This window comes from Phoca vitulina, unplaced genomic scaffold, assembly GCF_004348235.1.
Source record: "Phoca vitulina isolate PV1807 unplaced genomic scaffold, GSC_HSeal_1.0 scaffold71, whole genome shotgun sequence".
Taxonomy (NCBI): Eukaryota; Metazoa; Chordata; class Mammalia; order Carnivora; family Phocidae; genus Phoca; species Phoca vitulina.
In genome coordinates, this window is record NW_022589774.1 from 7,274,891 (window position 1) to 7,291,710 (window position 16,820).

The window sequence follows — 16,820 nt, forward strand, 5'->3', positions numbered from 1 at the left end:
TGGAAAACAGTATGGAGGTTCCTCAAAAAGTTGAAAATAGAGCTACCCTACGATCCAGCAATTGCACTACTGGGTATTTACCCCAAAGATACAAATGTAGGGATGCGATGGGGTACGTGCACCCCGATGTTTATAGCAGCAATGTCCACAATAGCCAAACTGTGGAAAGAGCCAAGATGTCCATCAACAGATGAATGGATAAAGAAGATGTGGTATATAGATACAATGGAATATTATGCAGCCATCAAAAGGAATGAGATCTTGCCATTTGCAACAACGTGGATGGAACTGGAGGGTATTATGCTGAGTGAAATAAGTCAATCAGAGAAAGACATGTATCATTTGACCTCACTGATATGAGGAATTCTTAATCTCAGGAAACAAACTGAGGGTTGCTGGAGTGGGGGGGGGGGTGGGAGGGATGGGGTGGCTGGGTGATAGACACTGGGGAGGGTATGTGTTCTGGTAAGCGCTGTGAATTGTGCAAGACTGTTGAATCTCAGATCTGTACCTCTGAAACAAATAATACAATATATGTTAAAAAAAAAAAAAAGAAGAAGAAGATATCAGGAGGGGAAGAATGAAGGGGGGGAAATCGGAGGGGGAGACAAACCATGAGAGACGATGGACTCTGAAAAACAAACTGAGGGTTCTAGAGGGGAGGGGGGTGGGAGGATGGGTTAGCCTGGTGATGGGTATTAAAGAGGGCACATTCTGCATGGAGCACTGGGTGTTATGCACAAACAATGAATCATGGAACACTACATCAAAAACTAATGATGAAATGTATGGTGATTAACACAACATAATTAAAAAAAAAAAGTCAGAATAATAGTTCCCTCAGAGTGGGAGTGGGAAGATCGATATTGATAGGAAGCTCCTTAAGGAAACAAACCTATTGGGGTTTTGGAAATGTTCTCCTTTAATACAGATGGTAGTTGCACAGGTATGCGTGTGTGTATTAAGTTGTGTCCTTAAGATTTTTGTACTATATGTATCTCACTAAATGTATTTTATATGTCAATTCTTTTAAATAATAAAGAAAAACTACTCTAGTACTATCGTACCAAATATCTTTTTTTATTTCAATTTTTATTTATTTTTTATTTTTTTAAGTAAAATTTACACCCAACATGAGGCTCAAACTCATGACCCCAAGATCAAGAGTTGCATGTTCTACCACTGAGCCAGCCAGGCGCCCCTATACCAAGTATCTTTAAAATATGTTATATACGTGTAAGTAGAGAAAATAAAGATGAGAATAAAATGTACCCAAATTTTACAGTGGAGCAGTTAAGAGTTTGGGCTTTATTTAGAGTCAGAATGACATGTTCAAATCTAAACTTTATCACTTACTAGCTCTAGGACTTCCCAACCTCCTGTTTCTTCACCAATAAAATGCAGATAACACCTACATTATAGCACTGATGTGATGACTAAAAGAGATAATATATATAAAATGCTTGGTACACAGTAAACACTAAAAAACTGTTTTATATCTTACCCCTCCCCCAACCCACACACATAATTATAGATGGTTTTACTTACTGTTTTGTACTTTTCTCATGACTTTGTTTGTTTTTTGTCTTTTTTCAGATAATGAGGAACTCTGAATTCAAATCTAGAGAGTTTGGAATTTGTCCTATGGGGAGTGCAGTCTTAGAGAGTTTTGACCAGGTCAGTGACATAATAAACAGCAGTCTCAAGAAGTCTCTGCTGGCAGCAATATTCTTGGTGGACTTGGGGAGGAGGAGTAGACTTGGTCAGGAGCAGCAAGACAGCTTGAGGTAGAGAGGTCATTAAGTTAAGCCCCACAACACCCTGGTGAAATCTAGACTTGTCATTATTCCTATACTTTAAAAAAAAATACATTTTCTATTTATTTCATAAAACTACATACAGAGATAGAATTTCTTTTTTTTTCAGAGTCATTCATTTATTCGTTCATTCCACATATCCTTTTTTTTAACTGAGATGTAACTGACATTCAACATTATATTAGTTTCAGGTATACAACATAATGATTCAATATTTATATACACTGTGAAATGATCACCACAGTAAGTTTAGTTAACATCTCATGTTTTTGAAATCTTTTACAACACATAGACACCAAGGCATTCACGGAGAGGGCATGGTGCTCTCTGCCATTATGTAAACCACAAGTTTATGTAATTTATAAATCACCAAGTCTTAAATATTTCGGTGCCACTCAAACAAAATATTTTCCACTTGAACTGCATTAACACCTACTACACAGTGTAAACACCTAACACCACAGATGCTCCCACTTCTCCCTCAGCCCTGCTGAGTTCCTTAATATTACTTTACAGTAAATCTTAGAAAACCTAGTAATAAATCTTCAGCATTCAAATACCTCCAGTGTGCGTTGGGAGTAGTTTTAATCTTTCTCCAGGGTTTGAAAGATCAAAATTACTCAAGAGGTCTGTGGGGTGTATGTGTGTATATTTAACCCATATCCTAATTTCAAATATGGTTAAGAACCTAAGTTCCAGAGTTGAACTAAAAATCAATACCAAGCAGTGGAAGAGACAAAAGTGTATCCATAATACTGCTAGATAACAAATGAAATCTATAAAGGATCTTTCTTAGAAATAAAATAAAAAGTTCCAATTCCATCAGTCACAGAATATAGAAACTGCAGTGCAATAAAAGTACATATGAGATATACTGACAGGTAAAAATGACAGAAAAACACAGAGTAGACTTTGACATATCTCTAATTACGACTCTGTTTCAGGCTAATGGTAAAAATTAGTCTTCAGATAGTTGATAACATCAGCCTGTCTCTGCTGGGTTAGTACCACGATCTGTGGCCAAGCAAATACTTCTAATAAAATTGATTTTCCTTTTTGGCAACCAATAGGCCAGTCAATAATAATGTTGTTTAAGAAAGATTGAATCATGAGGGAGATGAACCCTTCCTTCCATTTATTATGTTTGTATTGTCTATATTTGAAGAGTTTTCAATAACGAAACCAAAGAAGAAATTACAAGGGGAAAGCTATTCTGAGAGCTAATCTCCAAAAGCCCTGTGACTTGGAAGCATGTTAGCAATCCAAACCGACAAAGCCAAGAGCATTCCCTTAACTGAAGCCAAATTGTATGGATTAGGATTGTCAATAACAAAGGAAAATCGAGGCTAGGGGCAATATAAAGTAGTTCTGTGAATACAAAGATGTCAAGGAAAAAATTGGCTGCACATAGTCCTAAATGATCCATCCAAAAACCTACATGAAACTTTTATTTTGCATTAAAACTGGTGTTCTGTAAAGAGTATTCCGTAAGGCCACATAAGGCAGTTTTTGGATTGTTTGTCTTATATTAACCAAACATAATACAAGAAAAACATAGACAAAAACCTCAGGCTATTCCTAACTTGAGAACATTTCCCTCCAAAATACCCCCTAACTATGCAAACCAAAGAAAAGACATGAGTGCACCAATACTTTGTTGTTTTGTTTTTTAACTTACTTAACTTTATGGTAGTGGATAGGGGAAGCAAGGGATGGAAACATGATTTAAAAGTTCATAAAGAAAAATAAACAAGTAAAAATCACAGGAGAATTTCAGTAAGTAGTGAAGAACCTATCCTACAAGATATTAAAAAATATTTTGAAGCTATAATCCTTAAAACATCATAGCACAAGTACATGAATGGAAAAACAGAGCAATGGGATAGGAAACAGCCCCAGAAATACCCTGAAATAATACAGAGGAAGTGAGAATATGGAAAAAAGAAAGATACTTCAAATCAATAGAGGAAAGATTATTCAATAAACATCACTGAACAAATGATTAATCATCTACACAAAAATAAAATTGGCACCATCTGGACAAAAATAAAATCTCTATTACATACATGCGACACAAATTAATTCTGGATGGATCAAGGAAACCATGAAATGATGAAAGTACGAGAAGGAAACATGGCGAAAAATTTTAATATTTTTATCACAAAGTGCTAATTTTCCTTAATATATAAAAAGTTCCTCTAGGGACGCCTGGGTGGCTCAGTTGGTTAAGCGTCTGCCTTCGGCTTGGGTCGTGATCCCGGGGTCCTGGGATCGAGTCCCACATTGGGCTCCCTGCTCAGCGGGAAGCCTGCTTCTCCCTCTGCTTGTGCTCACTTGCTCTCTCTCTCTCTCTCCGACAAATAAATAAAATCTTTAAAAAAAAAAAGTTCCTCTAAATGAAGAAGAAAACATCAATCTAATGGGAAACTGAGCAAAGCATATGAGCAGATATTTCACAGAAAATGAAATACAAATGGTTCTTGGTTACAGGAAAGGATGCTCAACACATTGGTCCATTTATATGGTACCAGTTAAATAAATTATGATACATCTCTATAAAGGAATATTATGCAGACATTAAAAAAAGTAAGGCAGCACTATCAATACTGATATAGAACAATCTCTAAGATAAAGAAAGCAAGTGTGTGTAGTTTGCTACATACACGCTTATATATATATATAACATATCCTGCATGGATATATATAAAACTAGTAATAGATATGTCTCCAGAAGAGGGAACTGGGTGGCTGGGAAACAACGATGGGAGGAAGAGTTTTTAAAAATGAGTCTTTTGCGTTTTTTGAGGGTTTTTTTCTTTTAAGATTTTATTTATTTATTTGACAGAGAGAGAGAGAGCACAAGCAGTGGGAGCAGCAGGCAAAGGGAAAGGGAGAGGGAGAAGCAGGCTCCCCGTTGAGCAGGGAGCCCAATGCGGGGCTCGATCCCAGGACCCTGGGATCATGACCTGAGCCAAAGGCAGACGCTTAACTGACTGAGCCACCCAGGTGACCCGAGGTTTTTTGTTTTTTTTTTAAATATACATAGTACCTACTAAAAAAAAAAATAAATGAAATATATATATATTTCAAGGCAAATTATGGCAGCAGGCTCAAAGCTAGGGAACTGGCCCAAGAAGAATGCATACACGTCTAATGGGAAAGAAGTATTTCTTCTGATAAAGCAACAAGGACACCCAAAAAGTTCTGGTAAATGCTTAGGTCCTTTCTGGTATTCATGTTCTATTTTTCTAACATTTTGTCAACTTCTTTATAAGCCAGTATTACTTTATTCAATAATCACTGAGCATCTACTGTATGTCAGATATTATGCGAGGCACTGGTGATACAACCAGACTCTAGTACCTGTATATGGTAGTGTTGACAGTACAGACATGTAATCAGCCAATTACAATACAAAGTGATTGTACTGTAATAACTCTTTGATGAGCTTAAGAACAGGGAGCTATAAACTACTGAGTGTGTCTAAGTGGCTGAGTGAAGGAAGGCTTCCTGGAGCAAGTAATGTGTAGGCTGAGGCATAGGAAGGAGAATGAAGGAGAGAGAAAATAGCATATATAAAGGCCAAGAGGTGAGCAGCATGTCAAGTCCTTCAAAGAAATGAAGCTTAGCACACCAGGGATGGGGCATAAGCAAGGAGCATGCTGAGAAATAAGTGGAGATGTAAGATCATGAAGGGCTTTCCAGGGCACATGAAATTTCGATTTTGCCTTAGAAAAATAAAAGTAAACAAGAAAACAGTTGCAAATTAGCATTTTAGAAAGATTCTCCAGATGAAAAATGGAAAATATACTGAAGGATATCAAGATTAGAAGCAGAAATATAGTTCAGAGCTGCTGAAATAATTTAAGAAGCCTGAACTAGTGTACTAGAAATGTTGAAATAGAGAAGTGAGTAGAGGGGCGCCTGAGTGGCTCAGTCGTTAAGCGTCTGCCTTCGGCTCAGGTCATGATCCCAGGGTCCTGGGATCGAGCCCCACATCGGGCTCCTCGCTCCGCGGGAAGCCTGCTTCTCCCTCTCCCACTCCCCCTGCTTGTGTTCCCTCTCTCACTGTGTCTCTCTGTGTCAAATAAATAAATAAAATCTTTTTAAAAAAGAGAGAGAAGTGGGTAGATGTGGAGATATACTTAGAAGGCAGAACCGACAGGACTTGAATGGGTATGAAAATGAGAGAAGAATCAAGGATGATCCTGGAAAACTGGTTGGATGATGGTGCCAACCACAGTGAGGGGTAGTGGCAGTTGTTGAGAGATGGTAGGTCCAGTGTAGGATATTGTGACTCTGAAGTGTCTGAGGGAGAGCCAAGAAGAGATATATGTTTTTAGACCTACTGGCTGAGATCTGGGTTGGTGATAAAGCTTCCTCTTATTCTCTGTGAAATGAGAGAATCTGAGAATGAAAAGGACTATAAGACTCTTCAGGCAAAATTAAAGATGGATACCATAATTTATGATAATATCAGAGTTGTATAATTTTTTTTCTAGCTTGCCCAGAGACTAGGTGTACATGTGTAAAAGGCAGGTAATTGGATTAATCAGAATTAGGCTTTTCCCATGTGGCTTTAACAGTTGAAACAGACAGAATAGAGATGAGGATGACTATAATAGCATGAGAATGGATAAAATGAGCTGAAATGGGAGAAGGCAGATCAGTAAAGAAACTAGAGATTTCTTTTAGGTCAAATAAGAAATTTAGAGTGAAGTGGTGAGTGTAGTTAGAACTAAAAACTTCAGGTTTAATGAAAAAAGCCAGGATGATCCCAAAGGCCTAAAGGGCTAGACTGGAATGGATATATATGGTAATCAATGTTATGTAAAGAAAAGCATTTTATATCTAATATACTAAATTAAAAAGTAAACACCTAGAACAAGACAAGGATACCCATTTATATTACTTCTGTTTGACATAGGACTAGAAGGCCTAGTCAGAGCAAGTAAGCAAGAAAAATAAAAGGAATCCTGGGGCACCTGACTGGCTCAGTCAGTAGAGAATGTGACTCTTGATTTGGGGTCATGAGTTTGAGCCTCACACTGAGTGTACAGATTACTTAAAAAAAAAAAAGAAAAGAAAAAGAGAAGGAATCCAAATTGTAAAGGAAGAAGGAAAATTATCTCTGTTTATAGACAAAAAACATGATCTTATATGTAAAAAAACACCAAAGATTCCACAAAAGCTGTAAGAACTAATAAACGAATTCAGCAAAGTTGTAGGATACAAAATCAACATGCAAAAATCAGCTGTGTTTCTGAACACTAACAATGAACAATCCAAAAAGGAAATTTAGAAAACAATTTCATTTACAATAGCGTCAAAAAGAATAAAATACTTAGGAATAAACTTAACCAAGGAGGTGAAAGAACTATACACTGAAAACCACAAAATGCTGCCTAAAGAAATTAGAGAAACCAATAAATGGAAAAACAACCCATAGACTGGAAGATATAACATTGTTAAGATGCCAATACCCCCCTAAGTGATCTACAAATTCAATGCAACCCCTATCAAAATCCCAATGACATTTTTTGCAAAAATAAAAAAAAAATCCATCTTATTAAGCAACCCAGAATAGCCAAAACAATCTTGAAAAAGTAAAACAAAGTTGTATGGCATCTGGCTGGCTCAGTCAGAGGAGCATGTGACTCTTAATCTCGGGGTTGTGAGTTTGAGCCCCACACTGGGTGTAGACATTACTTAAATAAATAAATTAAATTAAATTAAAAAAAAAAAAAGACAAAGAAAGTTGGAGGTGTCACAGTTCCTGGTTTCAAATTTTACTACAAAGCTACGGTAATCAAACCAGTGTGGTAAGGGCACAAAGACAGAAATATAGACCAATGGAATAGATATAAAGCCTAAACCCTCATATATATGATCAAATGATTTTTGACAAGGGTTCCAAGACCATTCAATGGGGAAAAGACATTTCAACAAATGATGCTGAGAAAACAGACTATCCACGTGCAAAAAAATGAAGTTGGACCCCTACCTTAGCCCATATACAAAAACTAACTCAAAATGGGTCAAAGACCTAAACATATGATCTAAAATTATAAAACTATTAAACATAGGGAAAAAGCTTCAAAATATTGAATTTGGCAATGATTTCTTGTATATGCTACTAAAAGCACAGGCAACAAAAGAAAAAAATAGGTCAGGCAGACTTCATCAAAATTTAAAACTGTTGTGCATCAAAGGACACTATCAACAGAGTGAAAGACAATTCACAGAATGGGAGAAAATATTTGCAAATCATGTATCTGACAAGGTTTTGACATCCAGAATATATAAGGAATTCCTACAACTTAACTTAAAAATACAAACAACTCAATTTAAAAATGCGCAAAGGACACAAACAAAGAAGATATACAAAGGGCCGATAATCGAATGAAAAGATGTTCAACATCACAAATCATTAGGGAAATGCGTATTAAAACCACAATGAGGGGCGCCTGGGTGGCTCAGTTGGTTAAGCAACTGCCTTCGGCTCAGGTCATGGTCCTGGAGTCCCGGGATCGCGTCCCACATCGGGCTCCCTGCTCAGCGGGGAGTCTGCTTCTCCCTCTGACCCTACCCCCTCTCGTGTTCTCTCTCTCATTCTCTCTCTCGCTCGCTCTCAAATAAATAAATAAAATCTTTAAAAAAAAAAAACCACAATGAGATACCACTTCACACTCAGTAAGATCCCTATTATCACACATACAGAAAATAACAAGTGTTGGTAAAGATGTGAAGAAACTGGAACACTTGTGTATGGCTGATGGGGATGTATAATGGTGTAGCCACTGTGGAAAATGGTATGGTGACTCCTCAAAATATTCCACAAAGAATTACCATATGCTCAAGCAATTCCACTTCTGGGTATATACTCAAAAGAAGTGAAAGCAAGGACTCAAATAAACATTTGTTTCCTATGCTCATAGGAGGATTCATCACAATAGTGAAAAGGGGAAAGCAACCCAAGTGTCCATAGATGGATATTTGGATAAACAAAATGTGGTATATACATACACTGATATATTACCTAGTTTTAAAAAGGAAGGAAATTCTTTTTATTTTTTTAATTTTTAATTTATTTGAGAGAGAGGAGTAAGTGAGAGAGAGCAAGAGTGGGGGAGGAGCCGAAGGAGAGGGAGAAGCAGACTCCCCGCTGAGCAGGGAGCCAGACATGGGGCTCGATTCCAGGACCCTGGGATCAGACTCTGTGCCAAAGGCAGACACTTAACCGAATGAGCCACCCAGGTGCCCCTAAAAAGGAAGGAAATTCTGACACATGCTACCAACATGGAGGATCCTTGAAAATATTGTTAAGTGAAATGAGTCAGTCAAAAAAGGATAAATATTATAAAATTCCACTTATATGAGATACTTTGAATAGTCAAATTCATGAAGGTAGAAAGTAGAATTGTGGTTGTTAGGAGCTAGGGAAATGGGTAGTTAGTTAAGGATTCAGAATTTCAGTTGGAGAAGAAGAAAAAGTTCTAGAGGTGAATGGTGGTGATGGTTGAACAATTTGAATGTACTTAATGCCACAGAACTGCACACTTAAAAATGGTTAAAATGGTAAATTTTATGTTATGTATATTTTGCTACACTAAAAACAAAAAGGAAAGAAAACATAAGGGTAAATCTTAATGACCTTATATTTGGCAATGGTTTCTTAAGTATGACACCAAGAGCACAACCAAAAGAAAAAATAGATAAATTGAACTTACATCAAAATTAAAACCTGTGCACCAAAAGACACTATCAAAAAGTGAAAAGAACCCATAGAAAGGAAGAAGATACCTGCAAATCATGTGTGTGACAGTGGTCTACTACCCAGAATATATAAAGAACTCTCAAATCTTAACAACAAAAAGACAACTCAATTTAAAAAGGGGTGAAAGACTTGAATAGACATTTCTCCAAAGGAGATTCAGACTTTGTTAACAAGTACATGAAAAGATATCAGTATCACCAGTTGTTAAAGAAATACAAATCAAAATCAAGCAAGATCTGATATCACTTTGCCCCCAGTATAATGGTTACTAAAAAAGAAAATAAGTGTTGGCAAAGCAGTGGAGAAATTAGAACCCTCATGCATTGCTGGTAGGAATGTAAAATGGTGTGATTCCTGTGGAAATAGTTTGGAGGTTCCTCAAAAACATCAAATTACCATACAACTCCGAAATCCTACTCTTAGGTACAGAACCAAAAGAACTGAAAAGAAGCATTCAAAAACACATACATGAATTGCTCACAGCAATTATTCACAACTGCCAAAAAATGGAAATAACCCAACTGTCCATCAACTGACGAAATGATAAACAACATGTGGTATGCCGTACAATGGTACAATATTTAGCCATAAAAAAAAATGAAGTACTGTTACATGCTACATGATGAACCTTGAAAACATTATGCCAAGTGAAAGAAGCCATTGATTATGATTCCATTTATATGAAATATCCAGAGTAGGCAAATCCATTGAAACAGAAAGCGGATTAGTTGTTGCCAAGTCTGTGATGAGGGGGAAACAGGGCGTGACTGCTTAGCAAGTACGAGGTTTCCTTTTGGGGTAACGAAAATGTGAAACAAGAAAGTAGCAACAGTCACACAACACTGTTAAGTGTATGAATGCCAATGAACTTTACACTTTAAAGTGGTTAATATGGTGAATTTTATGTTGTGCGAATTTTACCTCGATTTTTTAAAAAAAGCTCCCTATCAGTCTTACCTGACAGTTAATATCAGCTCTATATTGTAGCAGGACTGTAACTAGTTCTTTATGTCCTCGATCACATGCCCAATGGAGTAGAGCTCTTCCCTAAAAACACACAAAAAAGAAATGAATTTGTTGTTCCAGTTATGAGGCCAGGTAAAACATACTTTTTTCGTTGAGAATCGTGTATATATTTTATTATTATTTTTATCCGAGTATAGTTGACATACAATGTTACATTAGTTTCAGGTGTACAACACAGTGATTCAACTTCTCTATATGTTATGCTATGCTCACAAGTGTAGCTGCCATCTGTCACCATACAATTCTCTTTTTAAAATTTTTTTATTGTTATGTTAATCACCATACATTACATCATTAGTTTTTGATGTAGTGTTCCATGATTCATTGTTTGCGTATAACACCCAGTGCTCCATGCAGAACGTGCCCTCTTTAATACCCATCACCAGGCTAAGCCATCCTCCCACCCCCACCCCTCTAGAACCCTCAGTTTGTTTTTCAGAGTCCATCGTCTCTCATGGTTCATCTCCCCCTCCGATTTCCCCCCCTTCATTCTTCCCCTCCTGCTATCTTCCTCTTCTTTTTTTTTTTTTTAACATATATTGTATTATTTGTTTCAGAGGTACAGATCTGTGATTCAACAGTCTTGCACAATTCACAGTGCTCACCATAGCACATACCCTCCCCAATGTCTACCACCCAGCCACCCCATCCCTCCCACCCCCCACCACTCCAGCAACCCTCAGTTTGTTTCCTGAGATTAAGAATTCCTCATATCAGTGAGGTCATATGATACATGTCTTTCTCTGATTGACTTATTTCACTCAGCATAACACCCTCCAGTTCCATCCACGTTGTTGCAAATGGCAAGAGTTCATTCCTTTTGATGGCTGCATAATATTCCATTGTATATATATATATACACCACTTCTTCTTTATCCATTCATCTGTCGATGGACATCTTGGCTCTTTCCACAGTTTGGCTATTGTGGACATTGCTGCTATAAACATCGGGGTGCACGTACCCCATCGCATCCCTACATTTGTATCTTTGGAGTAAATACCCAGTAGTGCAATTGCTGGATCGTATGGTAGCTCTATTTTCAACTTTTTGAGGAACCTCCATACTGTTTTCCAGAGTGGCTGCACCAGCTTGCATTCCCACCAACAGTGTAGGCGGGTTCCCCTTTCACCGCATCCCCGCCAACATCTGTTGTTTCCTGACTTGTTAATTTTAGCCATTCTGACTGGTGTGAGGTGATACCTCATTGAGGTTTTGATTTGGATTTCCCTGATGCCGAGCGATGTTGAGCACTTTTTCATGTGTCTGTTGGCCATTTGGATGTCTTCTTTGGAAAAATGTCTGTTCATGTCTTCTGCCCATTTCTTGATTGGATCATTTGTTCTTTGGGTGCTGAGTTTAAGAAGTTCTTTATAGGTTTTGGATACTAGCCCTTCATATGATATGTCATTTGCAAATACCTTCTCCCATTCTGTTGGTTGTCTTTTGGTTTTGTTTACTGTTTCTTTTGCTGTGCAAAAGCTTTTGTCACCATACAATTCTATTACAGTATCACTAACTATATTCCCTATGCTGTGCCTTTTATTCCTGTGATTTATTCATTCCACAACTAAAAGTCTGTATCTCCCACTCTCCCTTCACCCATTTTTCCCATGCCCCAGCCCCCTTCCCTCTGACAACCATCAGTTTGTTCTGTGTATTTATAGATCTGATTCTGCTTTTTGTTTATTCATTTGTTTTGTTTTTTAGATTCCACATGAGTGAAATCATATGGTATTTGTCTTTATTAGTCTGATTCATTTCACTTAGCATAACATCCTCTAGGTCCATCCATATTGCTTGCCATTCTCATCCTTTTTTACAAGAGCATAATATTTGTATGCGTGTGTGTGTGTGTTGTGTACATATATAGATATATCACAACTTCTTTAACCATTTTTCTATCAATGGACACTTAGGCTGCTTCCACATCTTGGCTACTGTATGTAATTCTGCAATAGACATAGGGGTGCATTTATCTTTTCAAATTAGTGTTTTTGTTTTCTTTGGGTAAATACCCAGTAGTGAAATTACTGGATCATACAGTATTTTGGGGGGGATCATATAGTATTTCTATATTTTTAAAGATGTTATTTATTTATTTGAGAGAGAGAGAGAGAGAGCACGTGCACAAGCAGGGTGAGGGGCAGAGGAAGAGAGAAAAGCAGACTCCCCTGCTGAGCAGGGAGCCCAATGTGGGGCTCAATCCCAGGACCCCAGGATCACGACCTGAGCCAAAGGCAGACACTCAACTGACTGAGCCACCCAGGCGCCCCTGGAATTTCTATTTTTAATATTTTGAGGAACCTCCATACTGTTTTCCACAGTGGCTACACCAATTCACGTTCCCACCAACAATGCAGGAGGGCTCCTTTATCTCCACATCCTCTACAACACTTATTTCTTGTGTTTTTGATTTTAGCCATTCTGACAGATATAAGGTAATATCTCACTGTGGTTTTTTTCTGCATTTTCCTGATGATTACTGATGTTGAGCATCTTTTCATGTGTCTATTGGCCATCTGTATGTCTTTGGAAAAATGTCTATTCAGATCCTCTGCCCACTTTTTAATTGGGTTATTTTTTTTGGTGTTGAGGCACATGAACTCTTCATATATTTTGGATATTAACCCCTCATTGGATAGATCACTTGGAAATATCTTTTCCCATTCAGTAGGTTGCCTTTTTGTTTTGCTAATGATTTCCTTCGCTGCGTAAAAGCTTTTTATTTTGATAGAGTCCCAATAGTTTATTTTTGCTTTTGTTTCCCTTGCCTTAGGAGACGTATCTAGAAAAATGTTGCTATGGCCTATGTCAGAGAAATTACTACCTGTGGTCTATTCTAGGACTTTTATGGTTTCAGGTCTCACATTTAGGTCTTTAATCCATTTTGAGTTTATTTTTGTGGATGGTGTGAGAAAGTGGTCCAGTTTCACTCTTTTACATGCACCTGTCTACTTTTCTCAACACCATTTATTGAAGAAACTATTTTTTCCCTATTGTAGATTTTTGTCTTTGTCATAGATGAATTGACCATATGAGCATGGGTTTATATTTGGGTTCTCTACTCTGTTCCATTCATCTATGTGCCTATTTTGTGCAAACACCATACTGCTTTGATGACTACAGCTTTGTAGTCTTACCTTGAAATCTGGAATTATGATACTTGCAGCTTTTTCTTTCTCAAGACTGCTTTGGCTATTCAGGCTCTTTTGTGGTTCCATCCAAATTTTAGGATTATTTGTTCTTGTTCTGTGAAAAATGCTGTTGGTATTTTGATAGAGATTGCACTGAATCTGTTTATTGCTTTGGGTATGAACATTTTAACAATACTGGTTCTTTCAATCCATGAGCAGGGACTATCTTTCCATTTGTTTGTGTTGTCTTTAATTTCTTTCATCAATGTTTTATAGTTTTTAGAGAACAGGTCTTTCACCTCCTTGGTTAAGTTTAGTCCTAGGTATTTTACTATTTTTGGTGCAATTGTAAATGAAATTTTTTCTTAATTTCTCTGTTATTTTGTTATTAGTATATAGAAATGCTGATTTCTGGGTATTAATTTTGTATCTTCCAACTTGACTGAATTCATTTATCAGTGCTAGTAGTTTTCTGGTGGAGCCTTTAGGGTTTTCCATGTATAGTATCATGTCATCTGCAAAGAGGGACAGTTTAACCTCTTCCTTACCAATATGGATGCCTTTTATTTCTTTTTCTTGTGTAATTGCTATTGCTAGGACTTCCAGTACTATACTGAATTAAGTGGTGAGAGTGGACATCTTTGTCTTGTTCCTGATCTTAGAGAAAAAGCTCTGTTTTTCACCATTGAGTATGGTGTTAGCTGTGGGTGTTTCATATATGGCTTTTATTATGTTGAGGTATTTTCTCCTCTAAACCCACTTTGTTGAGTTCCTATCATGAACAGATGTCAAATTTTGTCAAATGCTTTTTCTGCATCTATTGAGATGATCATATGATTTTCATCCTTCATTTTGTTGATGTGGCATATCACATTGATTGGTTTGTGAATACTGAACCATCCGTGCATCCCCAGAAAAAATCCCACTTGGTGGGGGTGAATGATCCTTTTAATGTATTGTGAATGCGGTTTGCTAATATTTTGTTGAGGATTTTTGCATCTATGTTCATCAGGGATATTGACCTGTGGTTTTCTTTTTTGGTGGTATCTGTGCACAATTTTGGTATCAGGGTAATGCCGGCTTCGTAGAATGTATTTGAAAGCTTTCCTTCCTCTTCTATTTTTTGGAATAGTTTAAGGACAATAGGTATTAACTCTTCCTTAAATGTCTGATAGAATTCACCTGTGGATCCATCTGATCCTAGACTTTTATTTTTTGGTAGTTTTTTGATTACCAATTCAATTTTGTTACTAAGATTTTCAGATTTTCTATTTCTTCCTGATTTAGTTTTAGAAGACTGTATGTTTCTAGGAATTTATCCATTTTTTCTAGGTTGTCCAATTTGTTGGCATATAATTTTTCATATTAGTCTCTTAAAATGCTTTGTATTTGTGTGGTGTCAGATGTTACTTCTCCTTTGTTTCTGACTTTATTTATTTGGGTCCTTTTTTGCCCCCCACCCCATGAGTATGGCGAAGGGTTATCAATTTTATCTTCTCAACAATTTTATCTTCTCAAAGAACCTCCTTCTGATTTCATTGATTTTTTTTGTTTTTCTTTTTTAGTCTTTATGTCATTTCTTTATGCTCTGATCTTTATTATTTCCTTTCTTCTACTCACCTTGGGTTTTGTTCTTTTCCTAGTTCTTTTAGGTGTAAGGTTAGATTGTTTATTGCTATACATTTCCTGTATTGCTATACATTTCCTTCTAATAGGCCTGTATTGCTATACATTTCCTTCTAAGAACTGCTTTTGCTGCACCCCAAAGATTTTGGATCTTTGTGTTTTCATTTTCATTTGTCTCCATGTTTTTTATTTCTTCCTTGACTTCTTCACTGACCCACTGGTTGTTTAGTATCATGTTGTTTAGCCTCCACATGTTTGTGTTTTTTACAGTTTTTTTCTTGTAATTGATTTCTAGTTTCATACTGTTGTGATCAGAAAAAAACGCATGGTGCGATTTCATATTCTTAAAATATTTGAGACTTGTTTTGTGGCCTAACGTGATTATTCTGGAGAATGTTAGATGAGCACTTGAAAAGAATGTGTATTCTGTTGTTTTTGGATGGAACATTCTATATATATATCTGTTATACCTATCTGTTATAATGTGTCATTCAACGATACTGTTTCTTTATTGATTTTCTGCCTAAATCTATCCACTCATGTAAGTGGGGTGTTAAATTCCCTACTATTACTGTATTACCATCAATTTCTCTCTTTATGTCCATTAATATTTGCTTTATGTATTTAGGTGCTCCAATGTTAGGTGCAAGATATTTACAATTCTTATAACTTCTTGTTGGATTGATCCCTTTATCATTATGTAATGCCCTTCTTTGTCTCTTGCTACAGTGTTTCTTTTTTTTTAAAGATTTTATTTATTCATTTGAGAGAGAGAGAGACAGAGACAGAGAGAGCACAAGCAGGGGAAGAGGCAGAGGGAGAGGGAGAAGCAGATTCCCCGCTGAGCTGGAAGCCCAACATGGGGCTCGATTCCAGGACCTGGAGATCATGACCTGATCCAAAGGCAGACGCTCAAACATCTGAGCCATCCAGGTGCCCCTACAGTGTTTGTTTTAAAGTCTATTTTGTCTGATATAAGTATTGCTACCCCAGCTTGTTTCTTGCTTCTATTTGCATGGTAAATGTTTTTCCATCTCTTCACATTCAGTCTGTGTCTTTAGATCAGAGGTGAGTCTCTTGAAGGCAGCATATAGATGGGTCTTTTTTATCCATTCTGCCACCCTGTATCTTTTGATTGTAGCATTTAGGCCATTCAAGTAATTATTAATAGGTATGTCCTAAAAGATACAATGTTTTAAGAAAGACAAAGTAATATGTAAAACTGTAGGTTAATCATTCTAAGAATAATTGATAGAAAATGCTCCACGGGAAAGGCAGTAGGCTTTTCTAAATCAACTGGAAATCCTGAGTTCTACTTCTGGAATCCATTATGCACAAGCCCAGTGACTTACTTCAGCCTGATCCATTTCCTCACCTATAGAGTGAAGAAAAGGGTAATACTAACAGCAGTAACACCAACAGTATTTGTTGAATGAATT

At 36.9% G+C, this 16,820-nt stretch overlaps 1 protein-coding gene across 4 annotated transcripts in view; it reads right to left on the reverse strand.

Moving 5' to 3' along the window:
• Positions 1–16,820, reverse strand: part of ACBD6 (acyl-CoA binding domain containing 6) — a 218,133-nt gene that overhangs the window by 99,660 nt on the left and 101,653 nt on the right. For 2 of the 4 annotated variants that reach the window (XM_032393233.1, XM_032393231.1), the window contains exon 7: positions 10,557–10,641. Coding sequence is in view for 2 of the 4 variants with exons in the window: in XM_032393234.1 (XP_032249125.1) it covers positions 1,764–1,781; positions 10,552–10,641 (108 nt within the window). In the remaining 2 variants the exon portion in view is untranslated. Of the gene's footprint in view, positions 1–1,430; positions 1,782–10,551; positions 10,642–16,820 lie in introns of those variants that run through there. The other 2 variants (XM_032393234.1, XM_032393230.1) reach the window with 2 other exon arrangements.